Source organism: Crassostrea angulata, chromosome 8 (assembly GCF_025612915.1).
Source record: "Crassostrea angulata isolate pt1a10 chromosome 8, ASM2561291v2, whole genome shotgun sequence".
Lineage (NCBI taxonomy): Eukaryota > Metazoa > Mollusca > Bivalvia > Ostreida > Ostreidae > Magallana > Magallana angulata.
This window is the reverse complement of record NC_069118.1, coordinates 9,908,666-9,934,887: the sequence shown is the minus strand read 5'-3', so window position 1 is coordinate 9,934,887 and position 26,222 is coordinate 9,908,666. Positions and strand designations below refer to the sequence as shown.

Below are 26,222 nucleotides of genomic sequence, written 5' to 3'. Positions count from 1 at the left end.
GCATACTATGATGTGGGTACACCATGATAAGGGTAAACTGATGTGGGAGACTATGTTGTGGGTATACTGTGATGTGGGTATACTATGATGTGGGTACACTATGATGTGGGTACACCACGAAGTGGGTACACTATGATGTGGGTATACTATGATGTGGGTACACCATGATGTGGGTACACTATGATGTGGGTATACTATGATGTGGGTACACCATGATAAGGGTAACCTGATGTGGGAGACTATGATGTGGGTATACTGTGATGTGGGTGTACTATGATGTGGGTACACAATGATGTGGGTACACCATGATGTGGGTACATATTGAAGTGGGTACACTATGATGTGGGTATACTATGATGTGGGTACACCATGATGTGGGTACACTATGATGTGGGTACACCATGATGTGGGTACACTATGATGTGGGTACACCATGATGTAGGTACACTATGATGTGGGTATACTATGAAGTGGGTACACTATGATGTGGGTACACCATGATGTGGGTACACCATGATGTTGGTACACCATGATGTAGGTACACTATGATGTGGGTATACTATGAAGTGGGTACACTATGATGTGGGTACACCAGGATGTGGGTACAATATGATGTGGGTACTCTATGATGTTGGTACACCATGATGTGGGTACACCATGATGTGGGTACACTATGATGTGGGTACACTATGATGTAGGTATACTATGCTTCACTTACGCTCAGAGACAACTGGTGCTTGGACTTTTTCTTTCCATCACCTTCTCCCTTCTCATCTTTATTTTCCTAAAATGAAACAAAATTTTGTTATAATTCAAATCAAATATTTGGGTCTTCTAAATATACACAATACTGAAAACAGTTCATTTCATATGGAATATTTAAGCATTTTCAAAACATCAAAAAGTATCAAATACAATTCAAATGTGAACATTAAGACAAAATTTTTATCAATATGTAGCTCTCCATAACAACCACTTTAAGTCTATTACATAATTTCATGAATTTAATGTCACTATATCTCCATTATCTATTTTCTAAATCTAGCTGCCATACGCTGCATGATAAATTCAATTATACACTAGATGTCTGTTTTTCCTAGCTTTGAACACACACCTTATCCTCTGCACTGCTCTTGTGTTTCTTCTTGCTGTCATCGTGTTTGACTTTATACACCCAGAGTTCCGACTTCTCAACGAGATTGCGTAATTCATCCAAATCTGTCTTGATCTGCTTGTAGTTGTCAACATCACTGGTTGTGACCAATAGCTGAACCTATAACAAATGCAACTTTGTTAGACCAAACTTTTGAGTTAAAAATTATGTTCAAATTAATGTTCTCTTTAATTCCATCAGACTGAATGAATCTTTAAACATATAGAATTAGGAACGATGTTATCAAACTTACAAAAATATCCCTCTTTTAATATAGCAATGCATGTAGTGAGTACACCACAACTACATGTATATGCTTTATATCCATGATGGCCTATTGATAACATCCATAGGCAGCTTACTTCAGATATACTGAATTATCGTTAGGATTAATTTCATCTACTGATACCTCATAACTTCCACAAAATAGACTCTGATACAGTTTGAATTCAGATCCTTAAGCCACAAAACTTAGACAAGATCACTATTAATCCCAGTCCTGCTTAAGAATGAATAGGAATATAGATTGGAAAAGTAAGAATTAATTCAAGAGTGTGCTTGTTCAAGTTTTATGGTCCCTTGGCCAGGAGCTGGCACTTTGTTTCTGACCTGTTTGAAAGCCATGAGGACTTCCTGACGCTGACTGAAGTGTCGGAACAGGAGCTGGAGGGCGCCGGACACCAGGGTGGGGTAGTTGTGCATCACCAGGTTCAGTAGCACCCTCAGAAACATCTTCCCTCCCTGCTCGTCTAGGTCAAGCTTCGACGTCTCAGCACTGCACAACAAATCACAAAGGGAAAATCATCATGCTAATCCATCAGTGTATGTTACATTATTTATTCAAAATTGTCTTGTTTTACTTGAATTCTACAACAATGCGAAATAGTGTTGTTCTAGTTAAATTTTGGAAGGCAAATTTTTTTTTTGTCAGAGAAACACAAGGGAGAACGAACTCCTACAAATCCATCTCAGATGGACCATCTGTGTACATTATTACATTAACTCTAAATTTTTTGACATTTATCTATGTGCTGAGAATACTTCTTTTTATATGTTTGTTATCACGGTTCTTCAGAATACGAAGGGAAATAATTTTTTTATGTAAATCCATCTGTGAACATTATCACTTCGTCATTGTCTAGTTTCTTGTAGATTTTTTTTACAAGCTGAATATACCTCGAGATCACCATTCTTTAGAACTTCTATAATTGTACAAAGGCATAAAATTAATTAACCTTTTTATTCATCTGATAATGAATTATTCAAACTAAGTAATTGTAACTACATTTACCTTCCACCAAAAATATCTTCAGCTTGCTGTCCAATGCTATCCAAGTCAAGACCTAGGGTAAAAATTGACACAATAACTTTAAAAGATTCTACAGTATTAGATATTGCATACAATATTATGTTCACAGGTTCACATTGTGCCAATTGAAATAAATTTTTGCTTGACTGAAACTATTAAGAATGTTTACTAATAAAATCAAAATCGAAATGAATATAAAATCAATGAAGAACAAAATGTACAAAAAATGCTCCAGCAGAACCTTATACAGTTAGATTTAAATGAGTGTTAAAAGAAGCAACACCAACAATCAAACAAAAACATGCAGCTCATCAAACAATACAAATTGTGCCCAAACAGTCTAATATAACAGGCAAGAAAGAGCATAAGAAATGCAAAATGAATCCGAAGTTACATGCATGTATTAGATACACAGTCAAACTTCATTATCTCGAACTAGATAGGACTGGTAAAAAAATTTCGAGATATCCGAGTATTCGGTATATCAGGGGTAAAATACTTAAAAATTAAGTGGTTGGGACTTACAAATCATTCTGACATTTCCATTGTATTCGAGATATCAGTGTTCGAGATACTGTACTAAGAAACGTGTTAGTCAGTGTATATACATGCACAGGGGAGCATACAATGCTAAAAAAGTATTCATCTACAAACTGTGTATTATTAAAAGAAAATGTACTATACTTCCATATGAAATTCAAATGAAAAATACATCCCAAGTGCAGTGGTTCATTTACCATGATCATTACTCAACTTTAAAAACAAATTACAATACAAATGTAACCTGCAGAATTATCATTCAAATTCGAATAATAGTTTATTAAGAACATGCTGGGGTGTTAACAGTTGGAACGTACATACAGAAACATGTATACTGAGAGTTTTATCAAACACCTCTAGCTCTGAGGTCTAGCATCAAAAGCCATGTACACTCTCTAAGCTTATCATTCCTGTTCCACCAGTGACAACAGAGAAAGGGGTAGGGGGATCCTGTGCACACAATGACCACCACAACAATAGGGTCTCCCCTGAACTGAGAGGCTGCTGGGTGATCAATTTCATTATTTCCATAATATATGTGAAAACAAGATTTTTCCATTTCCAAAGATGTTAGACACTAAGTGCACTTAGTTCTTGTCATAGAAACTTAGTATTTGTTTAAGCAGTCCAATCATGGTGCATTTATTAAAATTCATTTAACTGAAGAAAAAATAAAACTTTTGTTAGAGATTTGATTAATTTAGGAATCCTGGTTGTTACACAGTTCAGAGGAAACCAGAGACAAAGAAGCTGAAAACCCACAAATGACTTCGGATTTGTCTTCTGCTGTCTGCATCTCAATCTGACACTTAAACATGGAGAGAATCCATGTCAGTCTATAGTCCAAGCGAACCTGCATTAAGTACTGAAAATAGACCCAACATGTAGTTTGTCGCTGAAAAACTGTATGTTAAGAAGTTACTGAAAATAGACCCATCATTAACCTCTGAAAAGCTGCAGTATGCAAGAATGTTGCACCCCATGATATATATGCCAAGGATAAGAATATTCAAGGTGGAAAACACATGATCACATGCTTGAGTATGATTTCTTTCTCTTGATTAATATTGTGTCAAGTCAGAGTAGGGAGAGTGTCATGTGAGAAGTAGATACAAGGTCATCTCCATAGCAACCTCATACACACACCTCAAAAAACTGGCAGAGCTACATATGTAAGTGGTAGCGTAAGGGTCATGACCTCTATACCATATATAAGTTTCATTGTCTTAAAAAAATAAAATATTCTTTTTCTGGAAAATTTGAATTTTGATTTTAAATATTATAAAGAGGTCATGGCCCTATTTAGTTTTTAACTGGGTTAGTTCAATTAAAGCACAAGCATGTACATGTATTATAGACTGGCAGCAATTACCGTCTGTATCTCTTGGTGAATTATTCTCATCAAATTCTCGTTTAAATATTGAGAGAAGACATGTGATTCGGTAATCCAGTCGAACATCCAAAATAAACTGGAAAAACACGCAATAAGAATTGAATAGACTTCAGGATTTCTCTTATAACATTTCTGTGTGATTTAGTGATCTTACAGTTTATGCAATTCATGTATTGTGATGTGAAGTCGTATGCTGTAGACTCTATGAATCTGAGGAAAGATTGAAGACTACTGTTTTCTAACTATCCTCCCCTATTCCCAGAACTTCTAAATGACAGAGGCCTTAATTCAATTGTCAATGAACTATTGGCATACAATCTAATATATAATTTTATAGCTATGTCATAAAACTAGTGTATAAAGCACTGAAACAAAATACTTTGAAAATTAATTATATATGATTTAGATAAGTAGAACTTATTGTTAATATACAGAGAAACAGCCACCACAACATGAGAAATAAAAGAAGCACATGTCAAATTATGTACTATGTAGCTTTAATAAAAACAGATTGATATGCATGAAATAAATAAGTCATCTACTATTTCCAGTAATAATTATACGCAAAGAAAACAGAATTTCTCCTCTGTAACAAAATGCAAGCAAATGTGTTAAAAGTTATTATTTTTGTCAAAGATTTTTCTAATTACAGGTATCTTCATTACATTTTCACTAAATACCATATGTTATACAACATTAAATGTAATATATAATTTAAATGCAATGCAAGAATACCTTCAGAATTTCGATGATTTTCAGTTTGGTATCCATGACAATTGTATCAACATCCTCTTCTATTTTTTTCGTGGCAGGAATTACATCAGAAATAATAGCTTTGTCTGTTTCTAGAGATGAACAAAATAGCTCATATGTAATGTTGTGACTATAATTTGCAATCTTTTCAGAATCAAAAACAATTTATTTGGTTTTCTCATCTCATAATGAAAGACTGAACTAGAAGATGTAAACAAACAACAATCTCAAATTACTCTCAAGCTACTCCTGGTCAGTTGCAATTCCCAAAATATATTTGTGCCTTTGGCTAAGTTGAGGTATATCAGTCCAAAAAAACAAGCTTAAAATGTGACCTGCATAAGACATTTATCAAATAAATGTGAGTGTGTAGAACTGTTGTCAAAAACCCTTGGTGAGGGTTGCTTCTCATAAGAGAGGTAAGAGCAGCGAGCCTGAACTTCATTTTCTGATGATGGTGGGGCATGTCTTACCATCCCCCACAGATACTGTGGGTCGAGTGGAGGGGGAGCATGTCTTACCATCCCCCACAGATACTGTGGGTCGAGTGGCGGGGGAGATCTCCTTCTCTGGGATGGTGTCCAGTATGTTCAGCAGGGTCTTGGTCAGTCTCAGCAGGTCGCTGAATGAGTAGAACCCAAAGTATATCAGCTGCTTTGCCAGATTTACAACCTACAAAAATCAAAGTAAAAAAAACATCTAAAAATTTGAAGTCATATTTTAAATGTAGGTATCTCAAATGTTTTAACTCTACTGACAAAGAGGGTAATGTATTCTATGCATTTGACTTGGTATAGGATATGCCTGAAATCATATAGCAAAACATCTGAGTGCTATGGTACAAAGCATACTAAATTTTTCCTGAGGATATATATCATTCATATTTCTCAGAAGTCTATAAATAAAGTACAACTGAAGTTGGTTATATCATAGATCAATATTGTATTCATTAATTGTATGAATATGTGGAGGTAAGTTAGAAGACCAAACCTCCATCTGTTGTCGTTGGACATCTGAGAGTCTTTCATCTGTCCCATCAAATTCAAGAGATAGACTATAGTTAATCATTTCTTACCTCGTAGGTCAGTTTATTCTGTTTCCTGTCGGCGAACGCTCCGTCCTGCTTCACCACTGTCTCTAGATAGTCCTCTACAAACAGTATGGTGGACGCAAACTTTGGCTTTACACGCTCTTTCTCTGGATCTTTACCGATGTTCGACTCGTAGCTGTAAGTGTAAATTGTATTTAAACAAAAGATGTGACAACAATTTTTAATGATTCTTTCACATACAAGTGTTAACACTTTTTCTTTGCCCATGAACTCCATAAAAAATTGCAAAATATTGAAAATAAGACCCAAAATTTGCTTCTTTCATTTATGATTCTTAGTATCCATACTTGTGGCTGCCTCTGTACACAAAGAAAATGTGTGTTGTTTGAGCAAGTATGTGTACATGTACTATAATACAAAGTTAAAAGGAAAAACAATAGTAAAATTGTGATTAAATTTTAGTGAGCAAGAATGACATGGAGAGAGTAATAGAGCACACAATTCTACTCTACAAAGTTTAAAATGACACACAAAAGAAAGTCACTACCAATGTAGTATGTAAAAAGTTTACAAAACAACCATTTGTCTATCAGGATAAACAATGTTAGCAAGTTAAATCAATTTATTACAATACATGTATTCAAAAATACACTAAAATGTATTACAGACCCTGACAGGCGTTTCATTAGTACTATACACCTGTAGTTGCAAGGTCAAATCTATAATAAGCTGACAAATCTATACGTTTAAAGAAACACTAAAAATATTTTGATACCCTCTGTCTCAAAAACCCTTGGTGAGAGTTGCTTCTCATAAGAGAGGTAAGAGCAGCGAGCCTGAACTTCATTTTCTGATGATGGTGGGGCATGTCTTACCATCCCCCACAGATACTGTAATTGTAGATTACTTTCAGTATTTCTCATTGAGAAAATGGTAATTTAGCTCCACCACTGCAAAGTTCTGTCAAGATGTGTTGAATAGTTCATGACATATATAGCAGGTGACCTTGCACTTTTCAGGGTCTGTAAGTGAGGACTATATAAAACAGTGATTGGTTCATTTCACAGCTGGTCAGGTAGAACTGGTAAATAACAGGTTTTTCTTTACAAAACAAATATGGATATTCTATTAAACTGAATGAAGTGAGAGAACACAGTGCCTATATACCGAAGAAGAACCTACTTCTCACTCTCAATATTATCATATCTGAAAAATATTGTAAATCAGACAACAAAAAATCATCAACAAAACATAACTGCTTCATCAAATGTGTGTGTCTCTTAATGTAAAAAAAATGTAAATTGAACAAGGGTTTTCTTTCAGTTAATCCAACACACACAAATGTCTATGTGTAGTTAAGCTTGCAAGCATGCCTCTAATGAACGTTGTGATGGGATCTCAATAATCCCATTTTCCTGATTGCGATGTGTAAGACAAACAATCTTGTGTTATATTAATAAACACATAGTATAGAGATCTCTAATCCCAAAAACTTGATTATGATCCAATAGTGTAGATACACATCTTTGATGCAACTTACTTCTCTGAATATCTGTTTAAGATATGAATTTGTGTTTGATGCATAAGATTGCACAATTACATTGATGTACAATATGATATAGATTCTTATGCAGAGATCTCCGAATTTCTAATCCCATGAACTTGATGGGATTTGTGAGTGTAAGACATGCAATCTTTGATGTAATGTATTCCTCTATAGAGATATTTGTTGGGATTTTTATTCCCATGAATACAAATGGGACCTGTGAGTAAAAGACACACAGTCTTTGAAGTCCTTTATTCCTACATAGAGATGCGTGTTAGCATCTCTCATGCTATTATTACATCAGTATATGACACAGAATCCTTGATGTCACTTACTCCTATATACAGATCTGTTTAGGAATCAATCTTTAATCCCATAAATCTAATTGGGATTTGTTCTGCGTGTAAGATACAAATGATATGAAGTCACTTACTCCTCTATAGAGATCTGTGTTGGGATCTCGGACCACAGCCTTGCATACTTGACGGGTTTGATGATTTCCTGGGGGTCCCTGTCAACATGCATGTGTAACATGAGACGGCAGAATGAGGCTCTCAGGTCAAACGGCAGGATTTCATCCGACATACACCTAGGAAATTATTTAGAGATAGAACAATTAACATCACATTTTTCCTTCAATTCTGAGAGCTCTAAATAAACACATTGAGGTGCATACAAAGAAGTCTAATCATTTCCCTGGCCTGTAAATTTGTACCTGAGAATCAGATCAATTTCCAAATCTTTGGAGAGTTGGTTGATGGCAATGTACTGGCGATCCAGGCACATGTGGGAAAACAGATCTAGTTGATGCCTGAAAAATAACAAAATTAGATAATAAACCTTATCTCTATTCTCTATCACATCACTTTAAGTTTTACTGTTGTCTGTAAATTTCTTAAGTTATATATTTTACACTTGAAGTCAGAATCATTCAGTTTATGGTCCTGACTTTTAGTGTGATATAGGATACCTATATAAGACCTGTAGCTTACCTGTAGTACTCTAGCACGGCCGAGTCTTCATCGTTGATGTCTTCGTTGGACTTGGGGTCTATCTGGGTCTCAGCCAGCTCCCGGATGCTCTTCTGTTTGGGTCCGTTGCCCCAGTCCCAATACAGCATCACCTCTTCCACCTCCTCGATGGTGATGATGGGCTCTCCCGTGGAGATTCCATCCGGCGTCTCCACCTCCATCTCCACCTCCATCTGGGTCTTTTCCAATCTACAATCATATCCCAGCATTCAATAATCATTGGCACTTGAACTATGGGAATGGTCTAAAGATGGTGTGAGAATTACTGTAAACCAACTATTATTCGCTACAACTTTATTTCGTGATTTACCTGAGATGAACTGGTTCGCGGTGACTAATTTTTGAGACCAACCCTTATTCACGCGTTTTTTTATTACAACTATATGGCAAATACTGGTCTGCCACGAGAAATATTCAGACACGACAATGAGGCTCTCGCGAACCTAGCAAAAATTTCTCACACAGAAATAAAAGTTGGTTTACAGTATAGATTCTCACTCCCCTCAGTCTTTTATATTGGTTGTGTACAAAAAAGTTAGACACTAATTAAGTGGGAAATCACATAGAATTATAAATAGCATTGCCTTGTTTTTGAAAAAAAAAGCATACCATTTTTATATCATTTATTATATATGTTTCAAAATTGTTTTAATTAGAATTGAGATTTAATCTGTGGATATGGTAATAAATATGTAATTCATTCTGTTTTTACAGTTATGTTACAATGAATACATGATTAATATGTCGATATAAATAGAAACAGTTTAAGATGATATATCTAATATTAAGTGTATCAAAAATTCTTACTGAATCTTGATATACATGTATTATCAATAATATGTACACAGTTATACATGACATGTATTACATGTAGTCAGACATATATGGAGACAGTTCATGACAATACATCAAGCCTATTAGAATTCCTGATGGAATCTTGAAAAACTTGCACGTAGCTTATTTTACAATCTTTTTTTTAGCTTAAATCAACTCTCTGGGAAGAGGACTAAGCACACTTGGAAAGTTCATCTTCTGATATTTGTACCAGAGCATAGCTTTTTAGAGATTGCATACTGGTATCCAAAGATCCATGAATTCAAAGACTGCTAAATATCATGTTTTATAACTGATAAAATTTCCTTTTCACCAATGTTTTGAATTTGAAATCTTGACTTTGTTTAGACATACCAGTCAGAAAGAGGAGGATGAGCTAAAAAACTAGACAATGCCATGAAACTGATGCAGTGTCCAGAAAATTGAAATGGAATTCATATTGCATGTACTGCACACTATGCCATTTCTTCTCTGATTTGATTTACCTGGATTGACCATATAAATCTGCTCGTAATTTGGAAAGGGGAGGAAACTTGTTAAATTTGAATCCATAATGTGCATTATACCTTTAGATGTGTTTTTCTTCATTCCCAAAACATGATTGGTTCTTAAATGAACATTTCATCAATAGAATATTTGTCTTACTTTTACTCAGATTATTTTCTAGCTAAAATAATTGCAAAATTGAAACTGTAACTGTTTTAGCACAGTGGAACATGTGCTGTGATCAATGGAAAACACTTGGCTCAATGAAACTAATTAGGTGATGAGCTATATATTTTGGCTAATGTGGCAACATTAAAGCTGACATGAACTCATAAAAGCGTTTGGTCGCCATACTAGTTTTGATCGCTCCTCTACTGCCACTGGGGTATATATACCGGTCGAGAAAGTTACGGTCGGTTGCTTTCCGATCGAGGCATTCAGGTTACACGGACTTCTAAATGCATGAACTACATATTGTAGTACAATCTTTGTAGGAAAGAATAAAGGAAACAGCAATCAATAAAATACAAAATATATTTATTCTTTGAAAGAATTTCCAAGGTATCCATACTATTTTGCACAAATAGTACTGCCTTACTTCACATGCACATCGAACACGTGTCTCGTTCATACAGAGTGCATAACGTCTGTATCTTTTCGAAAACCCCGGCAGCACTGCATCCAACACAGTAGATGATAGTAAATCCAAGAAAGTAACAACGTTACATCATTTCCATCGGTTTCTACACAAAAAAAATCCATGCGATCACTGACAATGCTCGATCTGCCACAGTGTGTGATTGCGCATGTGCAACGTTATAAAATATACAGGAAAATGGTCTACAATTATCTGGTTTTTTGAAGTATCTGTGTCTGGATTTCAGTTTGTCTTGTTTTGTCATTCATTGGATATTCCTTGCCAGTGCAGTGGTTGTCATATTATTTTTGTTCAAAACGCGTTTCTACATGTCCTTTCGTCCAAGGTAACGTGTTCGGGTGAATGAAATACCTGAATGCGGTGAAGCATGAATAGTGCTTTCGGTCTTATATAGGGGATGTGTAGCGATGAACAGAACAATAGAAATCGACAACTAATATGGCGGTAGTCGGAGATAAAAGGGAAATAATGCGTATTTATGAATTCATGTCAGCTTTAAAAAAAACATTACAATATACTAAGGTGCACCAAAGGTGACTTCAACTGAAAGCTCTCTCTACAGAAATATCTGGAGGAAGCCAATATATCTACAATTTATTATTCCGTATCTAAAAGCCTCAATCAAACCAAGCAATGAATGATAAACTGCAGAAACATCTTGTAAACTCTGATAAAAATCTCTATCTATGCAAAATATTTGTAACAAACAGGTTAATGATAAAGAGAAAAAAAAACATTCTCATACATTAATATATGATTTGCAATAACATTGTCATGCATAAACTCAGAGAAAGGAAGGAGGGATGAAAAAGGAACACGAATTGTCTAAATTTTTAGAAAATATACAAGTATACATGTATATTACTTTGCTGTACATTAGACACTTTTAAGACAAATGCAATATTTCTTTGATCTTAAACACATTACATTCTTTCCAGAAGCATATATAATAAAAAAGAGAAAATCCTTCAAAATTTTACTACCATACTGAATTTCCATTCAGAAAATACTTACTTTGGCATTTTTTTCTTACGCTTGTGAACACCCATTCTAATACAAAATTTCCAATAAAAATCATGCATCAAAAATGAAGGTTAAAAAAAATGGAGTCTCGATCACTACATGTAAAACTCATAGTTAACAAATGCATGCATAGTACTTCTTAAGCTTTAGACTAAATGATCAAGAGTTTCGTAAAAGATTCTAACCGCAGCTTTCTTAATATATATATCAACTTTAAAATCAAGTATGTTTGAATTTTGTCAAATTTATTTATAATGTCATGTTCAAAAGTTTGATTGGGACATAGTCAACATTATATCAACCATTCTTAAAACAAACACCAACATGTTTGTTGTTGATGCATCAATTCTCGTTTGCCAAAATCTGTTGAGGCAAACTACTTTCACACATTCATGATTCATGAAATAAAGGCGTCATCCAATGGCATATAAATTGTTTTACAATACAAATATTTGGGCCAACTAATTCACAGACTTTAAAGGAATTTTGACAACAGTAATATCAACCATTCTCAAATAAATTTCAATCAGGTCATCACTAGGAGAGAGTTTGCTTGATATTTTGGCTATGACCTTTGAACTGACCTGGTTTCTATGAGGATGTCCTTGTTCTCCTCCAGCAGCAGACAGTTACAGATCAGGTCCTGTGTGGCGGGGATGGCCACGTTGTTAGATACACACAGTACATACAGGTAGTCCAGGAATCTACAATACAAACAGGTTCGAGGTCAAATCAATCCATTGTTATATACACACAGAACATACAGGTAGTCCAGGAATCTACAATACAAACAGGTCAGAGGTCAAATCTATACATTGTCAATTAATACACACAGAACATACAGGTAGTCCAGGAATCTACAATACAAACAGGTCAGAGGTCAAATCTATCCATTGTTATATACACTGAGTACATACAGGTAGTCCAGGAATCTACAATACAAACAGGTCAGAGGTCAAATCTATCCATTGTTAGGGACACAGAGTACATACAGGTAGTCTAGGAACCTATGTGATTTAGATTTTTTTACAGGTCAGAGGTCATATCTATCTAATCATTAGTTACCATTAGGTAATGATTTACACTGTGCATCTTGATTTCGATTCAACTCATGGTAATATGACAATGACAATTTTTTAACTGCAATAACAGTGTTCAGGAAAACCCATATAACCGAGATAAACAATAATATATTGACAGTAATAATCATGATCTAATATTACTGTCTTCATTGACTTTATTATGGTCAAAACATACTTCTATCGAAGACTTACATATTGCAGCTGTACAGAGTTGCATATGAAAACCTAAATTTTAACAGTCTTGAGGTACATGTTCTTTAATTGCAAAGCAACTGAATCTGCAAAGTACTAACCTCATTGTTGTTTCACTATACTTAAAGTCTTGTAATACATTCAAATATAGAAAAATGTAGAATTTTTTAGTTTCTTCTACATAAAACGATGCTCACCTTGGTTTTTTATTTTTGCGGACCAGACTGACGAATGTTTCTATTTCCTGTTTGGTGATGTGGGCCTCCAGTAACTTCCTGTTGTTGTTCAATAGAGCTGTGATCGTCTCCTCCGCCAGAACGTCGTAGCCAATCTGCTTCTGCATGAATGCGAAATGTTTGGCAATGTTTTCCTGCAAAGAAAGTGTTTTAGTTTAGTGTGATTTCAACATAATTATTAGTTAAAATAATACTAAATAAGTCTTATAACAGAAAAAGCATATTTTCTATGTACTGATACAGTGTGTATATAATTTTCCCAAGATAGTGATTTGAGCAAATTTTATGCAGTTTATTATTAAGAGATGTCTCTTATGTGAGATGCAGAATGGACATTAATATTAGCAATATTCAACATACACAATCTTCAAATTCATGATGGGAAAGTACAATATTTTATAATCCTTAAATATTCTACTTAAAGTTAAACAGAAAAATATTAACACTTAAAAACTTCTTTTCCATCAAAATGCTAGTACATCCCAATAAATATCACCATTAATAATAATGTATTTTCAATTTTATTCTTTAAATAAAACATTTTATGTTACATAAACATCCATACATTGCAATCCCTGTTTTTGCTTTGTTTTTATTATTTAAATGATGAGATGTAAAATATAAGAACTAATAGTTTGTTTATTTAATTGTGAAAGCAATTTGTAAAATAAACAATTACTACTACTATTTCTGTAAAACAAAGATATGCTTTTTATATAATTTATCATTCATTCATTCACTCATTCATTTATTCAAATCATATGATATAATAACTGGAATAAGATAAAATTTAACTTCCAGTAATAATTATGTAATCATACCAATTAATACATTGCAGAGTTTTCCAACCTACTGCAATCTCTTAATTATCAACAAAAATTACATAATTATCATTAATTTAAAGGCAGAAGCTGTGTATAAATTATCTAGTGCAATTATTTGATTAATATTGATAATACATAATAATGAATAAATTAAAATCTCTACATTTTCATCTAATTCATCCCAAATGATTACACACTGCAAACAAGTGCAAACTCTACAATCATATACTCAGTATGGTTAGGAGAAGGAGGGGTTGACATGAGACAGAGGGTCTCAAGTAATGGGGAGACCCCTCACCAACAGTCTGTACCCCGACTATATAAAGACTGCCCAAGTCAGTCACCAGCAACAGAACCTCAAATCTCACACAGCAATCAAACAAAGCAATCATAAATCTATAGAATATTCAGTAAGTGTAGTGACTGTTCACTGTGTGAATTTAACTATTAATAAGAGTTCCAATCAAAACAACAAAGTTTTATAGTGTTGTTAAATATCAAAGATTAAGTCAACAGCAGCAATGGAGGGCCAGTTTCCTCATCACAGCTATATGTGCATCCCCAAGACTCACCACTTCTACAGCTCAGGCCAGAAGTGTGCACAACAGCAGTGGACTACCTCTCACAGATACAGTGCCCATCCTAAAGTCATGTCACAGTGCTCCAGACAGAACTTCCGTCCTCTCCCACAGTTGTCTTCCAGAGAGATCTTCTCCCCTCCTGCCATCACCTTTCATCAGAAGAACCAGTCATCAACAGCATTCCATCAACACAGCAGCCAGTTTGCCACCAGAGTTCCATCTTCCTTTGACTTCTTCAACCAGATGCCAACAAACCCCATGTTCAACCAGCTACACCAGATTCTTGCTGAGGAGTGCCAGAACTTCAACATGCCCTCTACACTGATCCAGACGGTCACACAGGACTACAGTGGCTACAGTGTGTCTTGTCAGCAGAGTCTCCAGATCCACAGAACACAACCAACAACAGACAACAGATATTGCTCCAACAGACTCCAAGATTCAATCCCTTCTTCCAACAGCTTTCACAACAGTTTAGCAGTCCAACAGATCTCCAACTCTGTTTCCTCAGGTGAGCATCTTCCTGGAAAGAATAGGAAATCCACTTCATCATCATCCAAATCTTCATCATCCAGATCATCTTCCTCATCACTTCCCTCACGCAGCAGACGTGCTTTGTTCCTCTCCACCACACCTGACTCAAAACACATCAGTGCTTCAAATACAGAGAAGACTTCACCTTCCCTTTCTCCCATCAGCTCTAGTGGAAACAGCCCATCTTCTGCCCTGGAAGTGGATTCAGGAATCTACACAGACACTAGCTTATCATTCCAGGTGGACAGTGGTGTGGATCTGCTTCAGCAGGCCAGTGACTTGTGTGGTATAACAGAAGAAGACGTTGCTCCTCTCCTCAGTGATACTTCATCCGTCAGCAATCACAGCATCCACAACAGAGTCAGCTCTCCTCCCATGCTGCCCACCAATCAAGTGCTCCACCAGTTTGATACCACCCGCCATGAAGCTGTCTTCAATTCCACCAGTTCATCTCATTCCAGCCTCAGTGACTACAGTCCCACCAGAGGAGATGAGATCCTGACATCAACATCATCTGAGGAAGTCAACTCAAGTAATCCCCTCAAGAGAAAGAGAGAAGAGGAGGAAGACCAAGAGAGCAAGAGAACCAGGACAGACTCCATATCCAAGGACCCTTCCCAAGCTCTGAACAACTGGTATCAGAGTCACATCAACTACCCCTACCCTACAGATCAAGAAGTTCAGGAGCTGGTCACTCTCTCGGGACTGAGCCGCAAACAGGTCAAGAAGTGGATGGCCAACAAGAGAGTCCGATGCTTCAACACTCTGTCCATCACCGGCAACCAGCATCCAATCAAGTTCAAGCACATCACGAAGAAGGAGATTCCTGCTTTCCAGCCGATGGCTCCCGAGTCAAGAGACTTCCTCAATCAGTGGTACAAGGACAACATCACCCATCCCTACCCCACAGACCAACAGAGAGAGGAGCTGGCACAACAGACAGGACTATCCACCCAACAAGTCAAGCGGTGGCTGGCCAACAAGAGAAGTCGAGCCAACAACACCCGGCGCCAGATCCCCAACTACTTCATCAACAAGTTCCCCGAGTACAGCCAGCACGTGGAGATGGTCAGCAAAAGTCGCGAGTTCCTGAGGATGTCCAAGAGGAGACAACTGGATGATGCCCTGGACTGTCTCAACAGGATGTGAATAAACAGGATGGACATACAAAGCTCTGTGATATTTTGAATTTTCTTTAACTGCCTTTTTCTCTTTACAAATACTTGTGCATCATTGATTGCATTGTACATAATTCATACCTATTTAATATATGCATTGTAATTAATCATACCTATTTATTATGTATCATCATTGTCAACTGGTTCATCTATTGTATCATTGTATATACTCATTAGTATTTATTATCTAAAGCATTGTACAAAATTCATACCTATTTATAAAATCATACCATATTAATATATACTATGCATATCTCTCATTGTGTATACCATATCATTGTTAATATTTATTTAATGTGATTATATCGTAAACATGAATAAAATAATCAATCAAACACAATTTGTGTTCTTATTTTGCTTTCCTTTTTATTTCAATCTGCAAAGAAAATTTTCAAAGTTCTACCATCCTCAGTCTGATAAACTTCAACCTGCTTATGTTGTCTGTTCTTTATATTTTAAATACCGGGTAGTAAATTTAAGGTGGCTCTATACACCCACAGTTTATTCCAATTTTCAATAGAAGACCACAAAACATATACTTTTCAAATATTAAAATGACGATAGGGATACTATAGGTATTTTTTAAAAAAAATTTAATGTTTTTTCGTGTTTTTGTAAAATATTTTTTTAAAAGACAGCTATCAACAAATTGAGAGAAATTATTTTGTCATATGATGGATATTTCCTTCGGACACATAAAAAAAATATATCACTTCTTAACATTCAAAAATGTTATTATTGCAATTTTTTTTAGTATTTCCCCAAAACATAATTTTTCATATTTTCTTACTCTGTTGACAAATCATCTGAAAAAGTTGCTTGATGTTATAAAAAAATGTATTTTAATATATGTGACATAAAAAATTGAATGAAAACCAATGCAACTAAACACAAAAAATATTTTAAATTTTATTTGGTATGAAAGTTCCTCGTGTAAGGGTTATCGTTCCTAAGTCCCAAGGCCCAAACACCTTGGGGACTTTTCATTTCTAAGTTGAAGAAAATTTCCTAGATATAATGTTGGAATGATAAATACATACATATTTCATTATAGACTTTGCCCTGTATAAGTGAATTTATTCGCTTTAATGCAAAACGAAGTCAAATAAATAAAGGGGAACATTGACTAGGCTAATAGGATATATGTATCCCAACCTGAGAGAAATTCAAAGCAACCCTCTCATCCCAGTTAGGTGTCGATATTAATGTGCATTAAAGTATATTATAATTGAAATATGTTCACCTGTTTAGAATTTTCACGGTATTCAACCAAAAATACGTTTTAGAAATTTTTGGAAAGTTAAAAAACTTATTGTTCTCAACGGGAATCGAACTCATGACCTATTGGTTGGTAGTGAACCCACTCACCCACTGCGCTACAGTGTAACATATCGATGATGCTAAAGAAACTCTTTAAAAATTTATACTTGATTTTACTGTTTATTTCGATAAATAATACCACACAACGTGAAGGTGTCACATACCACATTACTTGTAAGTAATGAATTTTCCAATTATCAAATTTAATCTATCCATTTAACATATTTTTCAAAAAAGCGGTTCCCATACAATTCACCTCAGTTAAAATAAGCCAGTACCGGAAATGCATGTTTCCAGATTTACTTTTTTGCGTACTGCGTCATCAAAAAGTGGTGTATAGAGCCACCTTAATAAAAAGAATATTTTTTTTCATTCTAAAGAGTCCAGATGATTATGTTTGCCATCGGAATTGTACTAAAATTATGATTAGGAAATTGGCATTTCTGTAAAATATTTGAATGGCGATTTTCAGGGTCAAACAAAGTTTTAAGGAATGAATTTTATTTTTTACCATTTTATACGATATAACAAAATGTGGGTCAGTTTATGCTCTATAAACGGTGAAGCCGTTTTATAATTATTTAAAACCTTAAACTGTCCATATTATTTATTAGGTGGAAATCTACTCCTAACAATTCAATTTTTTACAACAAAATCAGAATATGGAACATTATTTAAAATATGATGTTTATTTTGATGTAATAGAAGAGGAGGAATGACCACAGCTATAGGCTCGAACTCGGGACCCACAACTAGGCTCAAACTCGGGACCCTTCAGTTTAAAAACCAACGCTCTACCGACTGAGTTAGAGGGTTAACCCACTAGGTAGTGCTAGTAGGAGCGTGGCAGTACTGAGCCTTCATACACTCACTATTACATGTATAAAAATCTACAAGCAATGTCAAGCGGAATAATAGACTTTGCATGCATGTCATGTTGTGGTGGTACAATACAGCATGCTTTTCAAACAAGCTACTGTTGTTGTATAATATAATCAGCTGTTTGTACGATATAATTTCTATATTTCTAAACCCTATTACAGTCTACATGATCCAGTTTAAACTTTTTGGTCTCAATTTCAACACACTAAATATTGTTTGCTGACTATCCTTCTTGTACACCTGTGTATTGATGTTAAAGTCATAGACAATCTCATTTCACTGTGAATTGTGCTGACACATCGAAAAAGGTGCAAACAATTGCAGAGTTTGATCTTGATCAAGAATGCTTTCATAGGCAATGTCTGCTGCCTACTCTGATTATGTGTGTTGGCATAATAAAAGTTCAAATCCAGAGTTTTATTTAACTATCATTGAAACCTCAACTAATTTCTTCACATAGGACTGTATGAAGTAAACATATTTCAACATTAAATCTATCTACTAATGAAACCTAAGATAATTCTTTACACATCACATTTTTAACAAGAGAAAAGCTGTCAATATTACTGGAAAATAGGGTTTTATTGTGAGAACAGTATATCCATAATCCATTTGTCAATCCTGAATTCTCTAAAAATTATCAAAAATCCAAGTAATATGCACATCTCTGATAAACCTTACATACATGCAGGGTAATTTTTGCCCTGTGTTATTTCTGCCCTCCTCCACTTGCAAAAGATTTTGCCAAGTCCTGGTACGTCCAGACAAAGTTGAGTTTAAAGAGAAGCAATATGAGACATGGTAATTCATCAAGTCTTAAATTTGCCCGCTGATGAGGGCAAAAGGAGCAAAAATAAAACGGTGTATAAAAAGTATATGTCCAATTGATCTGCAAAATAACAATTTCCTATCTTGGAAACTGTAGGAGTTATCCGTACAATAGGGGCACCGTACGATATGCAATATTCTGCAAAAAGTTCAACAGTTGGTATTTTTTTCATCAATTATCAAAAGTCAAAATCTTACCTGGTCACTATATGACTATGTAACGATTATATCTTACGACTTTATAATTTTGTTAAATAATGCATTATTTACTTTTTATATTGGTTGGTCCTTCGTCTCGAAATGTTGTTTGAAATATAAAAGCCTCGGCTTTTATATTTCAAAACAACATTTCTCGACCTCGGAGGCTATTCTGCAACATTCAGGAAAACTCGTACTTTATTTCTTAAATAAATCTCAATTCTCCTAAAAGACTATAAAGTACATATAATTATTGAACCAATAATGAAAAGGTTGACAGATTTCTCCATTTTTATATTTCATAATTATTTTTTATAATCGAGCTTTATAAAAATTATTACGGTTAAATAAATTTGATATCATAATAAGACCTATTTTTTCTGTCTAAAAGTTCTGTCTAAAAGTCAGGTTTTTAATATGTTTCTCCATTTTCATTCATACGTATTTCATTAACAATCATACTTGCCAACTGACCCGATTTCGTCGGGTCACACCCGATTTTTCAACCCTTCTCCCGATTATTTTTTATGACCCGGCGGGTCATGCTTTTCACCCGATTTTTGTCGAACAACCCGAAAATCTCCCTATTTTCGGATTTGGTTCGTAAATTACGTTGCGCGTCTGACTTCCAGTTATGAACCCAAGCTGAGTTTGGAATTACGTAACGCGTAAACAATGCCGATGGCTATAACAGACACATTAAGTGTAATTATTATCGTGAGTTGTTTTGACTAAGCGAATGTTTAAATCGGTAAGTGTAATGGCTTCCAATAAGAAAAGGTCTTCATCGGGGCCAGCGGAATCAAAACCAACAAAAAGAAACCTTTCAACATATCTGGGAAAATGAAACAAAGTAATCGAGTACAAAACGAGGCTTTTGTGTTCTATGTAACGCACATTTGAAGATTGGATTTTGTGCCCAAAATGATCTGACTAAACATTCAAAAACGTTAAGTCATGTATAGAATGCTTTTTAATACACAAACTGACAAAAGTCTTCCAAGTCACTTACAACTTTCATGCCATCATTTACAGAGTTCAAAAGCAAGGTTAATGAAGCAGAAACTCTTTTTGCATTTTTTTTAGCTAAACACAACCTACCATTTTCTGTGTCAGATCACTTTACAAAATTCAAAATCAGCAACTAGCTGTTAGTTAAAATGCTTCTTTGCAATACAGTATTACACATAAGTTTTAACACATATTTCTATTGTATATACCTATGAAATGCATGGTAAATATGTCGTGAATGTCGTTGCGCGCTATGACCAGATTTTTTACTTTCCATATCTGGTCATGACCAGATTTTCACATGTTGGAGGTTGGCAAGTATGTTAACAATACCCGGTACAAACAATAACATACAAAAAGCAATAGTGTATACTGTTCATATCAACCTGGAAAGGTTTCAAATGTCAAGTAAATCAAAATGCTTTTAAAATACATGTACATCTATCTTTAATCTGTAATTAATTAAACCAATAATCACCAGTAGTTAATTTCCTGCATAAATAATTGGGTTCACCAATAATTGTAACATTTTGAAGACGATCAAGAATAAATTCCTCCATAATTACTCAGGGCACATCAATTAAGCAATTATCATTTGGAGACCTAAAGTGTTGTAATTTTAAATGTTTGCCAAACTATAATTAATGCTAATGCATTAAAATGGTTTTAATATCCTTAATGCATTGATACAAGAATATACAAGACAATGCAAACAACTGCAGACTGTACAATTACATACTCAGAAAAGTTGAGACAGAGAGAGGATGACATGAGACAGAGGCTCTCAAGTAATGGGGAGATCCCTCACTCTAAATCTGAACCCTCTATCCCACAAAACTATATAAAACCTGGCCAAGTCAGTCATCAGCATCACATCTCCAAATCTCACACAGCAATCAAACAAAGCAATCATAAATCTAAAGAATATTCAGTAAGTGTAGTGACTGTTCACTGTGTGAATTTGAATATTAGTTTGATTTCAAACCAAGTACGTTTTATAGTGTTGCTAGATATCAGTGATTAAGTCATCAGCAGCTATGGAGGGCCAGTTTCCTCATCACAGCTATATGTGCATCCCCCAGACACACCACTTCTACAGCTCAGGCCAGAAGTGTGCACAACAGCAGTGGACTACCTCTCACAGATACAGTGCCCACCCTAAAGTCATGTCACAGTGCTCCAGGCAGAACTTCCATCCTCTCCCACAGTTGTCTTCCAGAGAGATCTTTTCTCCTCCTGCCATCACCTTTCATCAGAAGAACCAGTCATCAACAGCACTCCATCAACACAGCAGCCAGTTTGCCACCAGAGTTCCATCTTCCTTTGACTTCTTCAACCAGATGCCAACAAACCCCATGTTCAACCAGCTACACCAGATTCTTGCTGAGGAGTGCCAGAACTTCAACCTGCCCTCTACACTGATCCAGACTGTCACACAGGACTACAGTGGCTACAGTGTGTCTTGTCAGCAGAGTCTCAAGATCCACAGAACACAACCAACAACAGACATCAGATATTGCTCTAACAGACTCCAAGATTCAATCCCTCCCTCCAACAGCTTTCACAACAGTTCAGCAGTCCAACAGATCTCTAACTCTGTTTCCTCAGGATCCTGTGATGAGCATCTTCCTGGAAAGAATAGGGAATCCACTTCACCATCATCCAAGTCTTCATCATCCAGATCATCTTCCTCATCACTTCCCTCACGCAGCAGACGTGCTTTGTTCCTCTCCACCACACCTGACTCAAAACACATCAGTGCTTCAAGTCAAGAACAGAGTTCACCTACTGTATCCCCCATCAGCTCCAATGGAAAAAGCCCATCTTCTACCCTGGAAGTGGATTCAGGAATCTACACAGACACTAGCTTATCATTCCAGGTGGACAGTGGTGTGGATCTGCTTCAGCAGGCCAGTGACTTGTGTGGTATAACAGAAGAAGACATTGCTCCTCTCCTCAGTGATACTTCATCTGTCAGCAATCACAGCATCCACAACAGAGTCAGCTCTCCTCCTATGCTGCCCACCAATCAAGTGCTCCACCAGTTTGATACCACCCGTCATGAAGCTGTCTTCAATTCCACCAGTTCATCTCATTCCAGCCTCAGTGACTACAGTCCCACCAGAGCAGATGAGATCCTGACATCAACATCACCTGAGGAAGTCAACTCAATTAATCCCCACAAGAGAAAGAGAGAAGAGGAGGAAGACCAAGAGAGCAAGAGAACCAGGACAGACTCCATATCCCAGGACCCTTCCCAAGCTCTGAACAACTGGTATCAGAGTCACATCAACTACCCCTACCCCACAGACCAAGAAGTCCAGGAGCTGGTCACACTCTCGGGACTGAGCCGCAAACAGGTCAAGAAGTGGATGGCCAACAAGAGAGTCCGATGCTTCAACACTCTGTCCATCACCGGCAACCAGCATCCAATCAAGTTCAAGCACATCAAGAAGAAGGAGATTCCTGCTTTCCAGCCCATGGCTCCCGAGTCAAGAGACTTCCTCAATCAGTGGTACAAGGACAACATCACCCATCCCTACCCCACAGACCAACAGAGAGAGGAGCTGGCACAACAGACAGGACTATCTATTCAACAAGTCAAGCGGTGGCTGGCCAACAAGAGAAGTCGAGCCAACAACACCCGGCGCCAGATCCCCAACTACTTCATCAACAAGTTCCCCGAGTACAGCCAGCACGTGGAGATGGTCAGCAAAAGTCGCGAGTTCCTGAGGATGTCCAAGAGGAGACAACTGGATGATGCCCTGGACTGTCTCAACAGGATGTGAATCAACAAAATGGACCGACAAAGCTCTGTGATATCTTGAATTTTCTTTGAATTGTTCATGTCTCATTGTAAATACCCATGAGTCTTTCAAAACATTGTACATAATTCATACCTATTTATATTGCATTGTAATCAGTCATACTTATTTATTATCATACTTTTATCATGATTATCTGGTTCAGCTTTTGAATCATCATATCATATCATCATTGTCAACATCATTGTACATAATTCATATTATTTATCAGATCATGGCATTGTAAAATTCATCATCTCTATTTATTATGCATATCAAATATTGTCATCATATCATAATGATATATAATAAAATAATCAATGAAATAAAAATGCAATTGTCTTAATTTTTTGGATAACTTTCTCAGCCAATTTTTTCATAAAACACTGTTGAAACACTGAAGAAGTCTTTGAGATCAAAACAACTTCATTTTGCTTTTTAAACGAGAAGGACAGCATCTACTGAAAATTTAATTTTATTCATACAAAAAAGAACCAATACCCTGAAACATGCCGGTACAAGTAAGACTACCTAGTTCTCGACCTGAGGGACATAAAACATAGAGGAGATCACTTTTGATCGCAGTCTCACTTTCACAAAAGCAATTCCTGGTGGAAAAGAGAAACTAAGGTATCAAATAAAAGAGCTTGAGTGTTTCAGTTTCTTGACCCCAAAGCTTGGTCGAATGTAGTCTTATCCAGAACAGACTTTACCTGGTTCTTTCGGTAATCCTGCTGGGCCAGTCTCAGGATATGGTAGCACAGCTTACAGATCTGTCTGAACGGTTGGTGTCTCTGATGAGCCAGTTCCTCCATCTCCACAATGGGGTTCTTCCCATTGAAGGGGGCCTTCAGAATTTGAAACACCTGAAAGCACAAATCAGCTCAGATCGATAAACAAAAATAAATAAACGTATATCATAATAAAGCTTCATTTAAAATCTAAAACATCTTTCTTTGCTGACTTGACTTTTCTGTCAGATTTTTAATTTGCAACATCTGATAACTCTTTTAGCTTTAGTTGAAATTTTCACCTGTTTGAGGATATTCTGTTCTCTGAGCAGTTTCTGTCTCTCTCTACAGTCTTTGGACTTGGTCATTTCTACTTTGAGAGGGTCGCCTGTAGAATTGTGGGACTCTTGCATTGTAACGAAGTAAATCAGACTGGAGAGCAGCTGGGTCACAAACCTAAAAGTAGGTCAAATATACCGGTAAACAAGATATCTGTGAGCCAATGCTCACTAGTGATACACCCGCTCTGATGTGAATATGCAAAATAAGAAAAGTCAACATTTAATAAAAAGTTGGCATCCGATTGGTACAAAAATAGCTCCAACATTATGGCATGCCTAAACAAATACTGTGTTAAAATTTCAAGCATCTGCGATAAATATTTGCTGAGAAATCTTTGACAGAAATTTGTTTGAAAATTTAGGCTAAAAATAACCAAAGTTGTCATTTAACAGAAAGTTGACATCCGATTGGTACAAAAATATATTCTACGATATGGCATGCCTAAACAAATAGTGTGTTAACATTTCAAGCATCTGCAATAAATAGTTGATGAGAAAAATGTGACAGAAATTTTTGTTACAGACTGACAGACAGACAGACGGACAGACAGACAGACAGATAAGGGTAAAACAGTATACCTCCTTCGAAGCAGGGGTATAATAACTAATCAAGGTATAAGGTAGTGACTAGCCACTTTTACAGTTACAGCATGTATTAAATTTAATGATTGGATATGAAATAAATCTACATTTCATTTTATATCAGTTCTTCAAGTACCGTTTTTTTCGGGGCATAGGCCGGTATTTTTTTCCTCCGATGAGCGAGCCCTGGCCTATCCCCCGGGATCGGCTATTCTTAGACTCAAAGTTAAAAAAATTTAACAGTAAAATATAAAATCCACTGTTTTTATCCGTTGTACTGTTGTAGCAATTTATTATGAGGGTTGGTTTTTTTTCATCCGTTTAAACTATTGTTCGATAGTTGTCCCGTTGATAATTTTTGTAATGACATCGTGAGTAATAAAATGTACAGTACTGTACAAGGTATTTCTTTACAATCCCAATCAAAAGAATTTTTTTCCGGCACGTTCATGTATGAACCCTGGAAACTATTTTTGCGTAGTAAAAAAGAAAACAAAACCGAGTAGAATGTAATATCATAATGACGGAATTTTGGTGAATTCTTCATGTCTGCGTTCGTAGGAATCACTGGTCTTGGGTGTAGAATAAATCAAATGCTATGTGTTTTTACAATTAATTTTCTGTTGGATGAAATAACGGTATTCTGGTGTCGTGTGTATATACAAAGGTGTGAAACCCGTGACTAAAACACAGCCTGGGGGCACGTAGCCTAGTGAACACCGTTACGCTTCATTGCATTAACTGTGTTTTTAACATTACAACTTCTCTGCATAATGACAAGTCACTATTTAATTAATTAATGGAAAGAACACAAATGTTTGGTATTTCGTTTTCTCATTCATAGCGATTACGGGGGATAACTCTATTTGAATATGAAACCACGTGTTGAGCTAATGGACGCCATACCCCGTATTTACAAGTAGCTTTCAAAGTATAACTTGATTAAATGAGATTTAGCAATAAGGTATTAATAAAATATAAAAGGTTTGGTAAAATATTATACTTAGTTCTACCAGACAGAACCACGGAGGTTGGTGTTGAAATTAAATTTACACTATGTAAAATTACGATACACAACGATACACCGACGAATACGGAAGAGACCAAACAGCCACAAAACA

At 35.8% G+C, this 26,222-nt stretch overlaps 1 protein-coding gene across 13 annotated transcripts in view; it reads right to left on the bottom strand.

Moving 5' to 3' along the window:
- The window catches only part of LOC128157813 (inositol 1,4,5-trisphosphate receptor type 1-like), a 73,270-nt gene that overhangs the window by 22,909 nt on the left and 24,139 nt on the right, over window positions 1-26,222 (bottom strand). For 5 of the 13 annotated variants that reach the window (XM_052820443.1, XM_052820444.1, XM_052820445.1 and 2 more), the window contains exons 13-28: window positions 24,481-24,634; window positions 24,161-24,313; window positions 13,249-13,421; window positions 12,362-12,481; window positions 11,769-11,804; window positions 8,738-8,965; window positions 8,461-8,556; window positions 8,179-8,334; window positions 6,224-6,374; window positions 5,622-5,820; window positions 5,131-5,240; window positions 3,765-3,867; window positions 2,445-2,496; window positions 1,763-1,928; window positions 1,115-1,273; window positions 719-784 (exon numbers count right to left, since the gene is read on the bottom strand). In XM_052820443.1, coding sequence (XP_052676403.1) covers window positions 719-784; window positions 1,115-1,273; window positions 1,763-1,928; window positions 2,445-2,496; window positions 3,765-3,867; window positions 5,131-5,240; window positions 5,622-5,820; window positions 6,224-6,374; window positions 8,179-8,334; window positions 8,461-8,556; window positions 8,738-8,965; window positions 11,769-11,804; window positions 12,362-12,481; window positions 13,249-13,421; window positions 24,161-24,313; window positions 24,481-24,634 — 2,122 coding nt within the window. Of the gene's footprint in view, window positions 1-718; window positions 785-1,114; window positions 1,274-1,762; window positions 1,929-2,444; window positions 2,497-3,764; window positions 3,868-4,374; window positions 4,472-5,130; window positions 5,241-5,621; window positions 5,821-6,223; window positions 6,375-8,178; window positions 8,335-8,460; window positions 8,557-8,737; window positions 8,966-11,768; window positions 11,805-12,361; window positions 12,482-13,248; window positions 13,422-24,160; window positions 24,314-24,480; window positions 24,635-26,222 lie in introns of all 13 variants that reach the window. The other 8 variants (XM_052820453.1, XM_052820450.1, XM_052820448.1 and 5 more) reach the window with 6 other exon arrangements.